This window comes from Marmota marmota, unplaced genomic scaffold, assembly GCF_001458135.2.
Source record: "Marmota marmota marmota unplaced genomic scaffold, marMar, whole genome shotgun sequence".
In the NCBI taxonomy this organism is placed as follows: domain Eukaryota; kingdom Metazoa; phylum Chordata; class Mammalia; order Rodentia; family Sciuridae; genus Marmota; species Marmota marmota.
In genome coordinates, this window is record NW_025999927.1 from 1,933,738 (window position 1) to 1,950,716 (window position 16,979).

The 16,979-nt window shown below is 51.3% G+C and overlaps 1 protein-coding gene across 4 annotated transcripts in view; it reads right to left on the minus strand.

The window, feature by feature from the left end:
* Positions 1-16,979, minus strand: part of Sipa1l2 (signal induced proliferation associated 1 like 2) — a 79,895-nt gene that overhangs the window by 50,589 nt on the left and 12,327 nt on the right. For all 4 annotated transcript variants that reach the window (XR_007346498.1, XR_007346499.1, XM_015504328.2 and 1 more), the window contains exons 2-5: positions 13,683-13,816; positions 12,592-12,780; positions 8,618-8,792; positions 5,287-5,390 (exon numbers count right to left, since the gene is read on the minus strand). Coding sequence is in view for 2 of the 4 variants with exons in the window: in XM_015504328.2 (XP_015359814.1) it covers positions 5,287-5,390; positions 8,618-8,792; positions 12,592-12,780; positions 13,683-13,816 (602 nt within the window). In the remaining 2 variants the exon portion in view is untranslated. The remainder of the gene's footprint in view (positions 1-5,286; positions 5,391-8,617; positions 8,793-12,591; positions 12,781-13,682; positions 13,817-16,979) is intronic.

The following is a 16,979-nucleotide window of genomic DNA, read 5'->3' on the forward strand; positions in this document are numbered from 1 at the left end:
TATTAGCTTGCGGATTCCCACTTTACCTGGGAACTTACCGGTGCACCACCCTGACTGCTGAAAGTTCTGGATCCTGGGTTCGAGGAATATAATTCCCCGTCCGGGCCACCAATTGTCGCGACCCCTCGCCAGCAAGGGAAAAACACGACACAGGATTCTTCTTTCAGCAGTTTATTCAGGCCTTGATTCATGTATCATCTTCTAGCGACCCCCGCCGAGCGCCCAAGCACAGCCTAATAAAGCCTCCCGCATACCAATCCCAAGCTGCCACGTGGATCTTTCTCATAGGGTGATAAGGGATTGCGCGCCAATTCTCCATAAAAGGAGTTGTTTATCACAGGCCACAGTGGAAGCCAGCGCCATCTTCTAATGGCGGCCATGGTCTAATTAGAACGGCTCACCACACATCACTCCATCAGAGTTTTCTATAGCCAGTGAAATTGCTGACCCAAACACTGGAGAATTCCAGTCCAAACCCCACGGGTAAAGCTGCACACACACTGCTCACTGTGCCGTCTAAGTGGATCTGATGAGACTCAGTGGGCGACTCGCTTAAATCTAGTTTTAAAAATGTTTGTTAGATCTTTAAGTAAAACGTGGCATTTCAAATGTGTATAAAAAAGTCAGTGGAAACTGTAGGAGGCAAAGACATTCTTCCCTCTTCCCCCAGAGTGGAAATGCAGATTCCCTTCACCTGTGTAACAGGACAGGCGAAGCAAGGCCATGTTCAGTGTGTTTGTGGAGAGAAGGTCAGAGGCCCAGGCTGCCTGCCTGTCAGTGCCTGACACACAGCATCCCTTGGGTGGTGGGGAGATGGGGGCGGGCAGGCTCCCCACCTCTGCCTGAGTCAGCACCAGGCTATACTGACAGGCACTCACCTGCTGCCCAGAGCTTTGTAGGCACATGCTGCAATGCCAGGCTGCTCCATGTCCCTGCTGGACACGGCCTGTCCTATGTCCAGGTCCCATGCTGGGCCTCACCATAAACACTTGCACACGAGCTGAGGGAGCTTTAAATCCAGCTGCCACACTGGCTACCCTGCCTTAGTGCCCTGCTGAGCATATTCTTTTACTTTATAAAACAGGCCAAACAACGTCTTTAAAAGTCTAGTTAATTCCATCATGGCCACATAACGCACTGCACCGTAGGAACAGAAATTGGGGGTCACAAGGGCAGTAAGAAAGAGTGAAACCTAGAGCTCTCTGGAGAGGACTCAGCTAGGAGAAACAGGCCCTACCGAAAGAATCCTCAAGTTCAGAGACTCAAGAAATAAAACATCCTGAACATTAATAAGATTGTTTTAAGGTTTTTGTGAAACAAGTCATTTCATGAGCTTCAGTAAGAGCAAACATTTTATTTGGTACTTAGTTCCTGGGTATCCTCAATGGGCAGTGAAGTTCTGTGGACTCAGTCCTAACGAGGGGGGAGGTTAGCATGCTGTGAACAGCCGTGGCCTGGCGAGACAGGGGCATCGTTTGTTTGGGGAACCAGGGAGAGGCGGTTCCTGGGTGGGCTCTTCCTGGACACGCACAGCTGACAACGCTTCTCAGTGCGGGCAGCAGAGCCAGCGGGCGTCTCTGACTGCGGCAGTGAGTTCACAGAGGCCGTGCTTCAGGTTCACAGCAGGTCCCACCAAATCCCCAAGCCCCAGTGTGACCAGGAGAGGGAGGCTGACTCCCCCCACCGCATGGCCACCAGAGCACCTGGGGGTCAGCTTCAGTGCTGCACACAGCCATGACCAGGTCCCAGAGTCACTACCGCTCTGATCCAGTGGCCGCGCTGCAGAAGGTGGGGTCCGCAGTCTCTGCGAAGGCTTCAGAGCCTGAACTATTTACTCTTTTATCTTAACAGAAGAAAGAAACAAGAGGCCTGCACCTCATTTCAGGGGCTGCACGATATGAGTAGGAGCAGTGGGGTGTCAGAAGCTGGGGAAGGTGGGTCCCTACGCGAGACCTCAGGAAGAACACATCTATAGCCCACAAAGAGCAGCCTGGGTTCTCGATCCTGGCCCTGGGGTTCTAATCCAAGTCCTGTCAACCAAGCAGGGCCAACCTGTTTGATCCAGTCCCTTCTGGCCTGCGAGACCCCGTAACCACCCCCGGTTCCTGGTTCCACCATAACAAGGAGAAGATGGCAGCCCACACACCTCCACCTCAGTACGAAAGGCACGTACTTACGGAAGGGATGTCTGGGAGCCCCAGGCAAAAGCAAAGCAAAGCTAGTTGATGGTTCTTCCCTCAGAAAATGAGGATCACAGGAAGCCCTCTCTGCATTTCTAGGGTGCGTCATTTGAAAAATTTACCCCCTTGTATTGACCACAGACTTTACCAACGGCGGAGCACACCTACAAACCAGGTAAGCAAATCTGAAGGACTCACACCTGGAGAAGCAAAGGCAAGCCAGGAATTCAGGCTTCAGTGACCTCACGATACAGGAGAATGAGCTGCTCGCGCCCCTCTTCTGATTCCAGGACCCTGAAGGTCTGGTGACTACTCGCTCCTCTTCCACTGCAGGCTGGGACAAAGCTCTCCTCCTGGTGGACGCTCCCATGGAGGGTTCACAGGAGAAGCCAAGTACAGGCAGCCCCGCCCAGCTGGCACAGAAAGCAGGCCTCCACAGCGTCCACCAGGGCTGTGTACAAGCCCTCCACTGCAGGGGCCACCACAGGTCCAGTCAACATGGATGAAGGGTCTGTCTGGCTGGCCCAAGCCTGACGAGCTCTGCGCTCTTTCCGCTGTGGCATCAAGGCTGCGGGAGCGAGATCTCTGAACCGTAGGGGTCGGCCTCACTGCAGAGGTACCTCAGGGGCTCCTAACTCCTCCAAGCACAGCAGCTTGCACTAAAAAGCAAAGGTCACTGGGTGCCAGCACCAGAGCGCCTCCCTCTGTCACATGCCTCGTCCAAAGAAAGGATGTTTCTGCCAAAGAAGTCTAGGGCTGCCTGTGAAGCTCCTCCCTCTGATGACAACCCATGACAGCTGACTCACCAGGTGTCTGTAGAGCAAGCAGAAACGTGCACACGGGGCACACACGGCCCTGGAAAGGTGAACGGACTGCCCCACAGGCCTGGCCTCGCTCGCGAGGAGGGGAGCACTCCCTGAGCAGCTTCTCACTGTCCTGGGTTAGTGGAGCCTCCCCGAAGAGTCAGAGGCATTCCAGACTCAAGACTTCTAATGGACCAGAATCAGCTCCTGGCTATAGGAACAAACGCAGGACCTCCCAGGGCCACATCCAAGATCATAACTGTCCCACAGACACTAAGTGCAATGGAACCACAGGTTCCCCTGTTTCCACCTCAGCCCATCAGCAGATCCAGACCATTTCGTGGCCTGTCACTCAAGCTCGACACAGAGTCGCCATCTGAGCAGGTCTTTAGGCTACAGTCACTTACAAATAGCAACTGCAGAGACTCCCTTTGATCCCCATTTTGGAAAGTGCAGAACACACCAATCACTTCTATCCAGAGCTCCACTCTCTTCTTGGTTCTACGGAGTTTCTGATTTTTGTATACAGAATTTTTTCAGGAAAATTTAATGAAATAAAGTCAGGAACAGAGAACCCTAAAGTCCCCCAATTACTAAACAATGAAATAGGGTGGGTCAGTTTTGAGTTCTGGTGACAGAAGTGGTGAAAGCCCAGAGACTGCCCTCTGTGGAAGGCTGGGCCTGCCTGTGTGGAGTCCAGGGGCTCAGGGGCTCAGGTGCTCAGCGAGCCAGCAGCTTGGAGGTCTGAGTGCCTGCGCTGGATCCACCTCTACCAACACCGACAGCATCTCTTGGCCTGAACAAGCCCTATCAGCGTCTGGGCACCAAATCCCAGGGTTTAATTACTGAATGAGTTGCAGCTGGACAACCAGGCTAGCCTATCTCAAGCCCGTGATGCCCAGCGTATCTGTTCAGCATCATTCCAAATAAATAACTTGGAGTTCAAAGCTCTGCAAGGCAGAACAGACACATGCAGAGGGTGTAGAGATGCACTCCATCTCAGAGGAATGTGCAGACACAGAACCCAGAGACAGAGCCGCCCAGGTGGTGGGGGAACGGAGGCTTGCTAGAAGACACCATGGAAGGTTGGGACAAGACAAGAGATTGAGCAAAGATTCACCAAAAATTCACCAAGAAATCCTGGTCACAATGACCACAAGGAGAGGGACGAAGAGGAGACTAACTGGAAGAGCCTGAGAACTGGGCCAAGCGCCCATGCTGCTGGAGGAAGGAGAGGAGGTGGCTGGTTTCTTCTCCAGAAAAACAACAACCCCCCCACCCCACCCCACACACAGATTCTGACTAAATTTGTAGATTTCATGTGTGTTTATAAAAAACATGAGAAAAATGATCTGAAACAATTAGGTCTCACTCACAGGACAAATGCCCCAGAGAACACCTGTGTGTCCTTGGCACCTAAAAATAGTATGGCCCTTCAAGGAGGAGCAGGTGACATCAGGAGGTCTGCTTCCAAGCAGAAGACCCAGCAGTCAGCATCCTGGCTTTAGCCCAACAGTCCCATCTTTGTGTTAAGCCCAGCCAGGGAGCCTGGGGCCGACCTTCAGAGACCAGCACAGCCCTCCTGCTTCAGCCTCGGCTCTGACTCAGGACAGCCCAAGACTCACACAAGATGGGGCAGAAACGCCCCTCCCAGAGAGCGGTTCTCAAATGCAGCTCCTTACTACCCCAAGGGTCCTCGTATCAGGCAGGCTCGGCACTGTGAGGATTTCGGCTCAGGAACAAGAGCTACGATTTCTAGTAATTTCTGCAAAAGAACTTGCTCAGCCCATTTTATAGCTATTCTAAAGCGTTATGTAAATTATTTTAGGATGTTTTAGGCATCATTCAAGTTTTCAAAGGTTCTTAATTTTTAGTGGCTACATTCAAAGCATAAGGCACAGTGATTTTTTTCTCTTTTAAAATGTCAATAAACTCACTTAAAACAATGAAACTAAATGAGGAAGAACAGCCAAAATAAACCAGCAACAACTGTGAACAGTGTTTTTTCCAAGAAGTCATTTACCCGTGTACAGAAACCTCGGTCGTGCCGGGGAGCTGGCCTTTCTGTAACTCTCACAGTTGATGCAGGTCTCTTTTGAGATTCTGCCAACACCCAATAAAGGTGTAGAAGACTGAGCTTTATGACGAATAACTGCAATGATGCTCCTTTTAAAACCCAAACCCTTCCAGGAGAGTCAAAGATTGCTAATGCTATGCAAGAAGAACCTCCCTTACTGGTCTGCAAACCCAGGGCACCACCCACACCTGCGGCCAGCCCGTAAGAAGTGAGGGGGAGAACGTACCTGCTGCCTGTTGCTGGGCATGTAGGGAAGCAGGGTGGACACGTGGAACATGAGCTCGTAGTCTTTGTACGTAGTGTAGAGGGAGTGGGTTCCCGTGGAGTCGGCTGGAAACCAAGGTTAATCACAAAAGAAATTAGGCCACGGCAGATTGTGGGCATCGACACCGAGAAGGTCATTCCCACAAGAGGTGACTCAACTACAAAACAGATGCCACACTGAACCGGTAGCACAGGCTGCCGCTCGCCCACCTTCCCGCCTGCAGCTTGGAAGCTCCGGGAGGAGTGCCTACAACCTCCCACTGAGGCTGGCACCCGAGGGCTTTTGCTTTCCCTGCCCTCTCGATACTGTGTGTGGCTTCCACCTGCTCCTCTTCATTTTGGACCTCAGGACCCACCCAGGGCTAGGTGCTTTGGCCTTGGTCTGTAATGAGGGGGAAGGTGCCAGGCCCACCCAGACCCTGGTGGGGCACCTGAAAGTGACAGTTGGGCAGCCAGAAGCTGGCCACACCCTTATGTGTGCATTTACTGTTATTTCTACATCATCTGGGGACACATGACCTTCCAGAACACAGAAGAATGAAGTAGGGCTGACAACACAGAAATGGGAACAAAGTGTTACTTTAAAACTTTCTTTCCCTGAAGGATGCAACCTTTTCTTCTTTCACCCGAAAACGGCAGCAGTGACACATCTTTTAAATGGAGAATGAGAAGAGTGGTGTCTTACTGTATCTTTTGCCCAACACCTTAACCTTGCTGATCATGCAGGGTTTGTCAAACACAATGATTCTTTGCAAATTAAAAACCATCTGTGTGATCCATGAGATTGCCACAGATTGAGTCTCAGACTTTCCAATCAACTCAGCAACTCTAAAATATTTCAATGATAAAATAATTCTGAAGAGAAGTTCTGGACCACTCTGCACAAGGCCAATGAAGACAGATACTTGCTCAGGAGCAAGACCACCCCTCAGTGTCTCCTTGGCTACTGTGACTCTTCCATTTCCTAAACAGCAGGAGACGACGCTGCTCACCTGTGCGTTCCCTGCTGCACCTTCTGAGGAAACCTTTGAGCAGTCATTTTGGGTAAATCTTTTTTAGTTTAAAATTTTTACTTTGAAATAGAAATATATTCAACCTTCATGGGCCTCCACTGCTTTCCTTCTGAGCCCTGTAGCATGACTCTCTGGTATTTACATCCGACTTGGAGACAGTCCAGACATTATCTAGAACCAGTCTTGTGTGGTTCTCGGCTATCCTGGAAGACATCTGCTGACACGACCATCAGTAGCCAAGATGAGGGAACCGTCTGTGGACCCTCAGGAAACGCACACTGCCCTTCTTCACAGGACTTCAGGAAGCAATGATCCCCTTGAACGCTCTTGGCTCAGAGCTTGACAGTGGACCCAGCTGGGATGCGGGAGCTCAGCCACAGTGAGAAAGGGCAGACTCACTGACCCCCAATCCCAGGTGGGCGGTGGGAGATAGGTGAGAGCCCGGGGGAGTAGTGCTCCTGGGGCTATGACATAACCAGCCTGGCCCAGCAGCACCCAGAGGCCATGCCAAGGGAGTGCTGTGAAGGTTTACCCCAGACACCAGCACACAACGGAAAGAGGAAACCAACAAGGCTTGCTCAGGTGGCTGGCAACAGAGAGCAAGGGGGTGTCGCCCTGACTTGGTCACTCCTGCCAGGTGACGAGGGTGTCTCAGTGGTCAGCCCCATTCCTATTCCATTCTTCTTGGGTCCAGACTTGAATCAAGTCCTACAGAGTGTTAATGTGGTACCCAATTTCTTGAATTGCAGAAAGAAAATCTTTCCTCGTTCATCCCATGAGACAACATTTTTATTTGACTTTAAGATATCTAATTCTTAGATCTTTCCTCTCAACTAAGGAACATCACACTTCGTCGCATCTCAGGAGAGTCTTGCTCCTAAAAGTAAAGACCTGTTGATCATCAGAGTTGACCTATCGAAATCTGGTTTTTATGTTCTCATCTCCTTGAGCTGATGCACTGGGAACTTTGCTGAGGTCACAAGGCTGCTGTCAATTCTACACAAGGGAAAACACTGTGCCACACACTTCACGGACTACACATTCTGAAAGGGATTTCTCAGTGCCTCCCACTGAAGAGAGAGGATCCCCAGGGCAACAGGAGCTATGTCCACGGTGGCTGTCCACAAGGAGGTCCCCAGGGCAGCACAGTTGCCTCTAGCAGCTGGGCTGTGGTTTTTTGCAAAGGGGAGTTAGACAATAAAATCAGGATAGGTCACATGGATCCTTCTGAATGCACGTGGACATGTGCGGTGTCATGGGTCACTTCCCTGCCTTTATATACCTGGGCACGAGCAGTAGACATGCACTGGGGAAAAGCTCCAACCTGGCACACATGGAGGACACGGGGCCCACGTGAGGCAACACCATTCAAATTTAGAAACACATCAAAACCCAGGATTGACTCAGGCACCACCCTCATTTGGACAGAGCATCAGGCCGAGCAGGCACTGGGCAGGGCTGGACACAGAAAAGAAGGGCAGGCAGGCTCACTATGGCCAGCTCTGCTCCAGGGCTGGCCATACTGTGGCACCCATGGGGACAGCTCCTGCTTCACTCTCCCACTAGCTCTCAGATCCCAGACTTATCATCTAATTATCTCCTTTCAGTGAAAGAGCAGGAACTAACTAATAAGAATTCCCCCAAATATGTAAAATTATGTTGCCCAGTATTTCAAGTGCTGGTAGCAACCAAATAACAGCAGAAGATGAAACACACAGAACACCTGGAAGATGCTGGACAACTCACATATCCCAGGGGGCAGAAAGCCCATATTTGAATCAGGTGGTCAATCTGGCCCCTGAGAGCTGATGTGTGTTCCACTCCAGGCAACCTGACTCAGGAAAGGACACCTGGTTTCCTCCTCACTGCTTCAACTCCACTGCTCAGCTCATGAATCTATAAATGAATGAGCCCAGTAACACGCACCAACGAATATGCCAATGCTCTGTCTCAGCAATGAACACAGTGCTGGTCCGTGATGTGACAACATAAGGGTGTCACAGAGGTGGGTGTGCAAAAGGGGAGGACCACACTGAGATTCTTTGGGAAACACAGGCAATCTCTGCTAGTGTCACAAAGCACTAGCTGTCGGGCATGCAATGTTTGACATACACCCACTGAGAAATGAGCCCCTGCTTTCCTGAGGACCAGTGAGCTCCCTGTTCACCTGAGGACATCCACACTGACTCAAGAAGCTCGGTGGGCTGCTCCTGGGGCCAAGGGCAGGCATGCCCGGGACCCCACTCAGCAGACCTGAGCTCACACAGGCATGGAGCTTACTTTTATTGTCCAGCTGGGCGCGGTATTTAGTGAATCCTTTCAGTCGCACTCTCTGGCCCAGAAGGTCCAGGAATTCCTCAAAAGCTGGTCCCGCCGTCTCATTGTTGTACATTTCTTCCTCTGTGCTCTGTCCTGCTTTGCAATAGAGGATCCCAATCTTGTGCTGAAAACTCAGCTGAAACGGGGAGGAAATGTCATTACTTGCAAAGAGTACCAGATGAGCTAACTCCAGTGAAAACGAGAACAACAGAAGTCTGGAGCTCTGTCCTCAGGAAACACAGAACTGTTTCCACAAGCAAAGGAACAAAAAAGAAGGCACAATCTCTGTACGAGGTGCTACAAATAAGTAGCAACCCAGGAAACCCCAAACACAGCTGAAAAAGCGCCGGAAGCCCTCAGGAGATCCAACAAACGGCCAATCGTATGGGATCTGCTGGGGTTCCAGAAGGATAGTCAGTCAGATTTGTGCTCTCCGTAAACAGGCCAGGGGGCAAATACTTGATCTCAGGCCTGCAGAGGCAGGAGAAAGGCCATGACCTTTAGTAAGATTCCCCCTGTGGTTCTAATGCCATTTCCTTCTTTAGTGTATTTGAACGTTCATGAAAACACATAAGACAGGAAAGAATAAAAAAGAAGGTCTGCTAAGGAAAGATCCCAGTGGGACCTGTGATAGATGTGCATTAACAGAGAGCTGTTTATTTCCACAGGAGTAACTCTGGTTGAATAACCACGGCCACTTCTCACATCCTTCCCTGTCTGCTAGAGACGCACTGTGCCAGGAAGAGCTCCAGCAGCGCTGGGTGGGCTTTTGCCCAACTGCTCCCTATCCCCACGAGGGCGCTGGAAGCAGGGCCCACCCTCCACGGCAGGGCACAACTGCGTCAGCTCTCACAGCCTCCGTTTTTCTCCAAGGAAAGCTTCCCAGTTGGGCAATCAGAGCCCTTCTCACCAGCACTGGAGCCTCAGAAAGGGACAGACAGTCAGGGTCCGTCACTATGCACATCTACCACCAAGATGTGAAGCAGAACCTCAGATCCAAACCCACAGCTGGCTGTTGCAGTAAAACATGGCACGATGACCTCACTTCCAGGGCAGCACAGGTTCAGCACCTCGTCTGCACTCCTGGCCAATGACCACACACACTGCCTGCGGTGACCTCCCTGGGTGGCAGGAATGTCCTCTGCTCATGGCCAGGCACAGTCAGTGCAGTGATGGATGCCGTGGCAGTGAAAGCACCAGGCCCTGGGCACCACTCAGCTACCAGTTCCCCACTGCACAGTGGAGACCAGGGTCCCAACCTCCGTGTGGGCGGGAGACAATGTGCAGAAGCTACCAAGTCAATAAAGAACTGGTTCTTTAGCAGGGTCAAGAAAAGAAATTTCTCCAAAAACTGAACAAATAAATACATAATAGAAATATAATAGAAATGCCTATGGCATTTCATGATAAATGTCAGGACATCTTTCAAGACCTTATCTTAGGGTCACTCTTGTGATTCACAACTGTCATATAAGCACTGATGGGTGAGTGACTGTGGAATCAGGATACCTAGTGGTAGAGTTTGGATAAGAAGTGTCCCCCTAAAAGCTCATAGACTGAAAGCAGGTCCCCAATGCAGCAAGCAAGGTTCTGAATGGGGCTTTTTGGGTTGTAACCTTATCAGGATTAATCCATTTAGTGATTAATAACTTGAATGAACTCCTGGTGGTGACTGTAAGCAGGTAGGTGTGGTTGGAGGAAGTGGGTTACTGCAGGTGTGGCTGTGGGAGATGCATCTGTCCTCCGGACCCTCTTCTCTTGCTTTCCGTTTGCTGGCTGCCCTGGAGGGAGCAAACTTCCAGTTCTGCCTGCCTGCCCTATTTCTACCATGCAGTTCTCCACCATGATCTGAGGCCTCTGAAACTGGGAGCAAAATAAGTCTCACCTCCCCTCAGGTGCTCTGGTCATAGCACACACAGCATCAGGGCCCCAAGTAGCAGCTGCAGGACCTAATGTTGCTAGCTGGGCTTCTCACGCACTGCTCTGAGGGTCTCACCTCTGCTGCTTGACCTTTGCTTTATTGAGCGTACACCACTCCACAGATTCTACCACTCTCCCTGCATATACCAGCCCTAGGTGAGAGGAGGCTGGCCTCTGGGCCTGGGCACTGCTGTGGACAAAAACACTCACTGTCACAACCACCGTGGTGTCAGGGTCCTAAATGAACGGACACATGGATCGCAGAAGAACCAGCATGTTTCCCTGTCCTTTCTGCACAGGATCACAATTGGCTGCTGTAACCCAAGGCCAGAAGCGTTGTGATCACTGACAAAAACATTTAAATTAAAACCAAGGTGATAAAAACAAAGCCTCAGAATTGTCTTGAAACTAGTCTGAGTACCTAGTGGCGCAGTTCTCATCTAGAGCATGCAGCCTCAGAGTGGCTCAGCTCCCCTCCAAGCACAGCCCTCACTGTGGCCCAGCTCCCCTCTGAGCACAGCCCTCACTGTGGCCCTGCACCCCCTTGAGCACGGGCCTCACTAAGGCAGAATGAAGTCTGTTCCTGAGCAATCTGCCATGAAGGTAAACAGGTGGACAAGGGCTGAGTGGCCATGAAGGGGAAGAGGGGTTGACCATAAGGAGAAACAGTCTTGCCCAGATGGCCTAGCCGGAGCACTACTCTTGTGGAGCCTATGCTGATTGAGGAAAGGACAGCCCTGAGACACCCTCTCTACCCCTCAACCCATTTCCAAGACTGCTTCTAGGACATTACCTATTCCCCATGCTCTACCAGCCACGATCAGGGTCACTGTACTCTGCTCATCCTGCCACTTGAAAGACTGACCACTCAAGTTCAGAGTGTGGCCTGATGTTCTGACATGCCAGGTTTTGCTCTTGAGACAGTAAGATCTCAGGACTATTTGATATGGGTGTTACCATACAGCTTCTCACTGCCAGTGTGGTGTTACTTTACCTAGAAAAACTTCATATCATAGTCCTCTAAAACATGCAAAATATTTTCCTTGGGAAATTCTGGAAGTACACGTGACTACTACCTTTTAAAAATTTTAATCCTGGATTTAAAAACAAATTCACTCACTAAAATAAATCATCTGCACTCAGACACTTGCCGCTCAGTTTCCCCTACAAATAATTTTGCATATGAAACATGAAAGACTCCTTTCCACCCACCAGGGCACCATCTCAGCCTGTGTAGCACTGGTGGGCTCCTGGGCAGTGTCCATGAACACATGATGGGCTCCACGTCACCACCGCTCCTTCTTCCTCAGCCTGTGACCCCTTCTTCAGCACAACCCGCTCTGCACACAGCTCCTGTTACCCCAAGCTGTCCCAGAGGAAGACCTTCACCCAAGCCCCTGGCCAGCATTCCAGGGCTCCACGCTCTGCTTCACCTTAGTATCCCTGCCCCCACCTCGCAAGCTTCCTTCTTTGTAAAGAAACTGGAATGGTCAGGGTTCTTGAGTAGCGGTTACCCGTGTAGCACCCATGAACTCTACCCAAGGAGGGCTCAGCAAAAGGTCACCTCCTCTAGATTTGCACAGGTGCTCACCGCACTTCCATGTCTCCAAGCTCTCTTCCTTCCTCTGCCTGGGGAAGCTCTGGTGGTCTTGGCCTCACTGCCCCTATGGGCGAGGGACAAAGTCCCAGTCAGCCTTGGTCTTCCTCATGCAGTCTGGGACACCCATCTGTCAGCACTGTCCCAGAGCAAACAAGGATAAGCATAAGGGTCACCAGGCTTGCACATTGTCTACTCTCAGGCGAGGGATGCACTCCTGCTTGCTGGCACACACCAACACTGTAGCCGAGATGGCCGCCGCACAGCAGCAGGTTTCTGAACTAGAGGAAGGTGTGCTGGGGAAACTGCAGAGCAGAGCTCCAAGTGTTAACAGGAAGTAGTTTTCAAAGCCAATAACGAGGACACTCAAGGTCTCAGAAACACGACACAGGCTCAAACACCCCTGCACCATACTCACCCCTTGCTCGTCCAGTTTGAGCAGCTGCTCTGGGACCTTGGGGGAGCTGGAGGCCTGCCGCAGGCACTGTGTGTTCAGCTCTGGGACCACGTACTCCAGCACCTCCTTGAGTGGCAGTCCCCGTGCGGTGCCATGCCGGGCAGTGGAGGGCACAGCGTCTTCCAAGATGGCGCCCCTCAGGGTCGTGAGCTGTAGGAACAGCCACCAGAGTGCAGTTAGTACTTACTCCTAGTTATCTATTTAGAACAACACTCCACCATGTCATTGAGAGTGACTTCATCTCGTGTATATATCTAGCATGGAGCCTTGGTCACCAGAACAGCTGCATACCCCAGGCGAGAGACAGGGCCACACGTGCCCACATAAGCTGCAGGACTGGACAGAGCTCTCTCCTCCCAGATATGTCAGTGGTCCATCAAAACATACATTCCGGACAGTTAACAAGCAGACACCCCTCTGGATCCAACAGGCTAAGGACCAAAACCATAGTGCAGATGAGCTCTGACTCTGTACCACCAGTGAAGCTGCCCACTGAGCCACCATCCTGCACCAGGGGGCCATGGCAGTCTTGTTGGTGCACATTCACCACACAGTGGCCTCCGGTGTCACATTCACATGGTCATACAATATATGTTTAGAAATGACCAATATGAATTTTCATTAAGAAGAGTCAGGCCGGAAATTAACCTGGGTCTGCAGTGCACTGAGTGTGGGTACACAGCGTCCCCAGACTGGTTCGAGCACCAGAGAACACTCACCCATCTCAGGCCACCCAGTTTTATGTTGGATTTTAAACTAATTTTCGGTTCTGATGTGCATTATAGCCTTTGTCCTCTGTGTCTTAGCCCCCAGGCCTCGGTCTTTATCCTGTTACCTGTTCTACCTTGTAAGGTGGCAGCAAGATCATTACCATTGAATATATGGGACAGGTTTCCAAACTTTTCACTTAGAATAACACCCTGCAACCCTTCTTCAATTACCTTAAATGTGTGGTCATACACTAAATCAACGCCCTCCAGGCCCCGTTTGGCTAGAGCAGTGGTGCCCCAGAGACTCAGCCCGGACAGCTGCAGGGCAGGGCATTCTGTTACCTCGCTTGTCCTGAAAGCCACCCTGTAGTTGAACTGGGACCCTTCCTTCTCTTTGGGGTCTTCCACCTTCTCCCTCCGGATGCTGACAGCCACAGGGCCGAGGTTTTCGTCTATTCCAAAGTAGTTCTGGTGCTCTACAATGCAAGAGAGAGGCGCATCAGAAGAGAGGACACAGGCAGTGAGGGCCCTCAGTGGCCCCTCCCATCCATGTGACAGAGGACTCCATCTCACATTACTTCTTTTTTATCTTCCTCATCTTATTATGCTTTTGCCAGATCAGAGCAGAAGACTACTCGGCCCAAAGCTGAGGAGGGCAAGGCTGCCAGAGTGCATGCCCCTCCTGGCTGCTGCCCAAAGCTGGTCCCTGCTCCTCGCAGAAGCCAGACTGCACAGCACAGCCCAGCCCATTCCACCTGGGAGGAACCTTCTTGGACTGAATGAGGGCTCCCGGGGCCACCTAACAAACCATCCAGACTGGCCAGAGTGACCCTGGTCATCAGTGGAGGGGCGAGGTCACCTTTCATTACACTGCTACTAAAACCCATCATGTCCAGGTCAAAATCTAGCAACAGGAAATACATAAGAGGTCATGAGGTTGCTATGGTCACACCACATCTATGAATCCAATCTCTTACTATACTCGCTTGTCAGTCATTTCTTTCCTGTAAACTGCTGGTCCTTGAAGGGACCTAGAATCATACAATCCATGGCAGAAAGGACCCTGGTGCTGTCCTGCCCATCTGGCACAGGACCTTCAGGCACCAGCTTCCTGGAGGATGACCGTGGCAATGACCACGTGCCAGACATTGGTCAGCAGGGTAGCAAAGAACATTCTGGGAAGCAATTCTGACTCCTGAAATGGACCAGAGATGTCCGTGATGGGAGCTCACCGCTCTGTGGACAGTTCTCCTGAACTCCTGGACAAGGGCTCCCGTCAGTGAGCTCTGCTGAAGGCGTCACTGTGCTTCATGCACCTGCCACACTTTACGAGGACTTCCACGGAAACAGCCAATTCTCAACACCACACAGAGGTACAGCGCAACTGCACCAACAGGGAGCAATTACCCACGTTTATTAATGCTGCTCAAACACATGCCTATTTTTAGTAGCCGCTCCACTCGTTCACGTGGAGCAGGTGGCAGATGCAGACCCTCAGGTGCTTTTTGTTCACGTCTTAATGAACTGTGGAGGGCAGGTTCTCCAGGGCGCATGCTCACACAACTGACTTTTCTGCCCTCTTTGCGAACACCACAGTTAACCCTTCTGAATGTCACCTTACTGGCTTTGGCTAATCTTGCCTAACTTACGTTTTTAGCTACAAAAAAACCTAACAGTGAACACCAGGCACTTAGAGGAAACCCACGGTTCCCTGAAGGCTTCAGCTATGCTAACAGTGCCTGCCACAAGAATTCTGGGGAGAGCGTGCTAGAAAGCAGGAGCAGGACGACTCCCAGTCTCACACAGAGCAACGGCCACCAGGGCACAATGTGAACAGTCCTGGGAGGCAAGTTCCACCTGGGCTGCCTAGAAACCAGCCCCAGGACTGCCAACACTGTCTCCCTGCAGAGCTGGTCAGCTGGAGCAGCGGACACCATGTGAGGGGCTGGAAGATTAGATCTTTTTAAGGGGGATATTTCCCTCAGGTGTAGTATCCTCTTAAGGGCCTATTCTAACAAAATCCAGTGAAAGCAACATTCATTAAAAAAAAAAAGGCCTGGTAGGAAGCAAGCTGAGCCAGGAGTAGTCATCTGCAACTTCAGTAGAAACAGTTACAGGAACAGACCACCAACATGTGCCATCTCCTGAATCGAGGTGAGTGGGGGAACCCACACCATCACGCTGTCCGTGAGAGTGCATACTGAGGCAGCCCAGGGCCTGCTCAGCTGCAGTCAACTACCCTGATGACTTCTGTGTCCCTTCGGTGACGTGTTGAGAAGAATATTCCAAAAGCAAATGACACACAGCCAGGCACCAGGGTGCCACTGCCCTCAGGACACCACCGAGGGAGGTGCTTGCAGAATGTGCCCATCAGCGCCAGGCTCCAGGTTTGGTAACGCCCAAAACACAAACCTAGATTTTCAAAATATTTTAGGGAGAAAGAGTGAATACATAAAACCCCTTTTCATGGCAAAATTGAGAGCCCAGATCACCTGGGCAGGTCACTGCTCCTGATGCCCAACAAGTAAGAGTGGTATGCTCAGTGGAAGCCAGGGGGATGGCCGACAGACCAGCGCTGCCTTCAGGGTGAGAAGCACACCTCCCTTTTACAACTGGGGTCAGGAGGTCCAGGGGAAAGGGCCTTCTACTCAGAGATAAGGCTCCCCACTGGGGATCCCCACTGCCTGTCAGCGAGGATAGCGCCTATTCTCCATGTCCCCACTCACCCTCCTTTCCCCAGCCTCCAACCACATCTCAACCCCAAAACGCCTGCTCCACACCAGCACTCTGCCCGAGGTCTCCGTGGCACCCCATGCCAGTCTAAGTCCCACCTTCTAGGCCAGGCCTCCCCAGGCCTGTCACTGCGCACTCTGGACTCTCTTGCCAGGGCACCCATCTCCTTCAGAGCATCTCCCTGATCAGTTAGAGTCCCTCCTTGGGCCTCTCCTAACTTGAGCACTCCATTCACAGCCTCATTGGCCCTTTCTGATTCTAATTTACACCTCTCTGAATGAATGTCTATCATCCCACCTAAGGATTTTTTAATTTCTACATGTTGAATAACCTAAACCAGGACAATGATGCATGCCCTCCCTTTATTTAGGATTTCAGTTGCTCCTGACAGTGTCTTACAGCTTTCTCTTCATATCTCTGTTTAGATGCAGAGCAGAGTTTAACTCACTGTGTCTCACTGTCTCATTTTAATGAGTTAAACTCTGCATCACTGAGCAGGCAGAGCCCAGTGGCTGGCACAGGTGAGTGCTTCCTAGAGCCAATGTCCTGGGGAAGGGTCATCCATTTAGTTTGGGGGTATTTAGCCCAAATAAGAGAGCGTGGTAGGCTTACTGTGTGCTGAGCTCCACTGTGGCTTCACTGTGGGAGGAGCCAGAGCCCTGTCCTTGGGCCTGCTGCTAGGTGTCCTCCTGAGGGAAACTCCAGTGCACCTGGGCTACCAGTTTCTGCCTCTGGGCTCAGCTTCCTACCACCCACCTACTCTTGGCTTAGTTCCATGGCCTTCTTTAACCTCAGCACCACCTCCTAAAATGCACATATAACACACAATAGGATTATCCCTGCTGCCCTGCTAGCTGAAAGCAGAGGTGCTCCTGACAGAAAATCCAAACCAGAACAAAAAGCTGT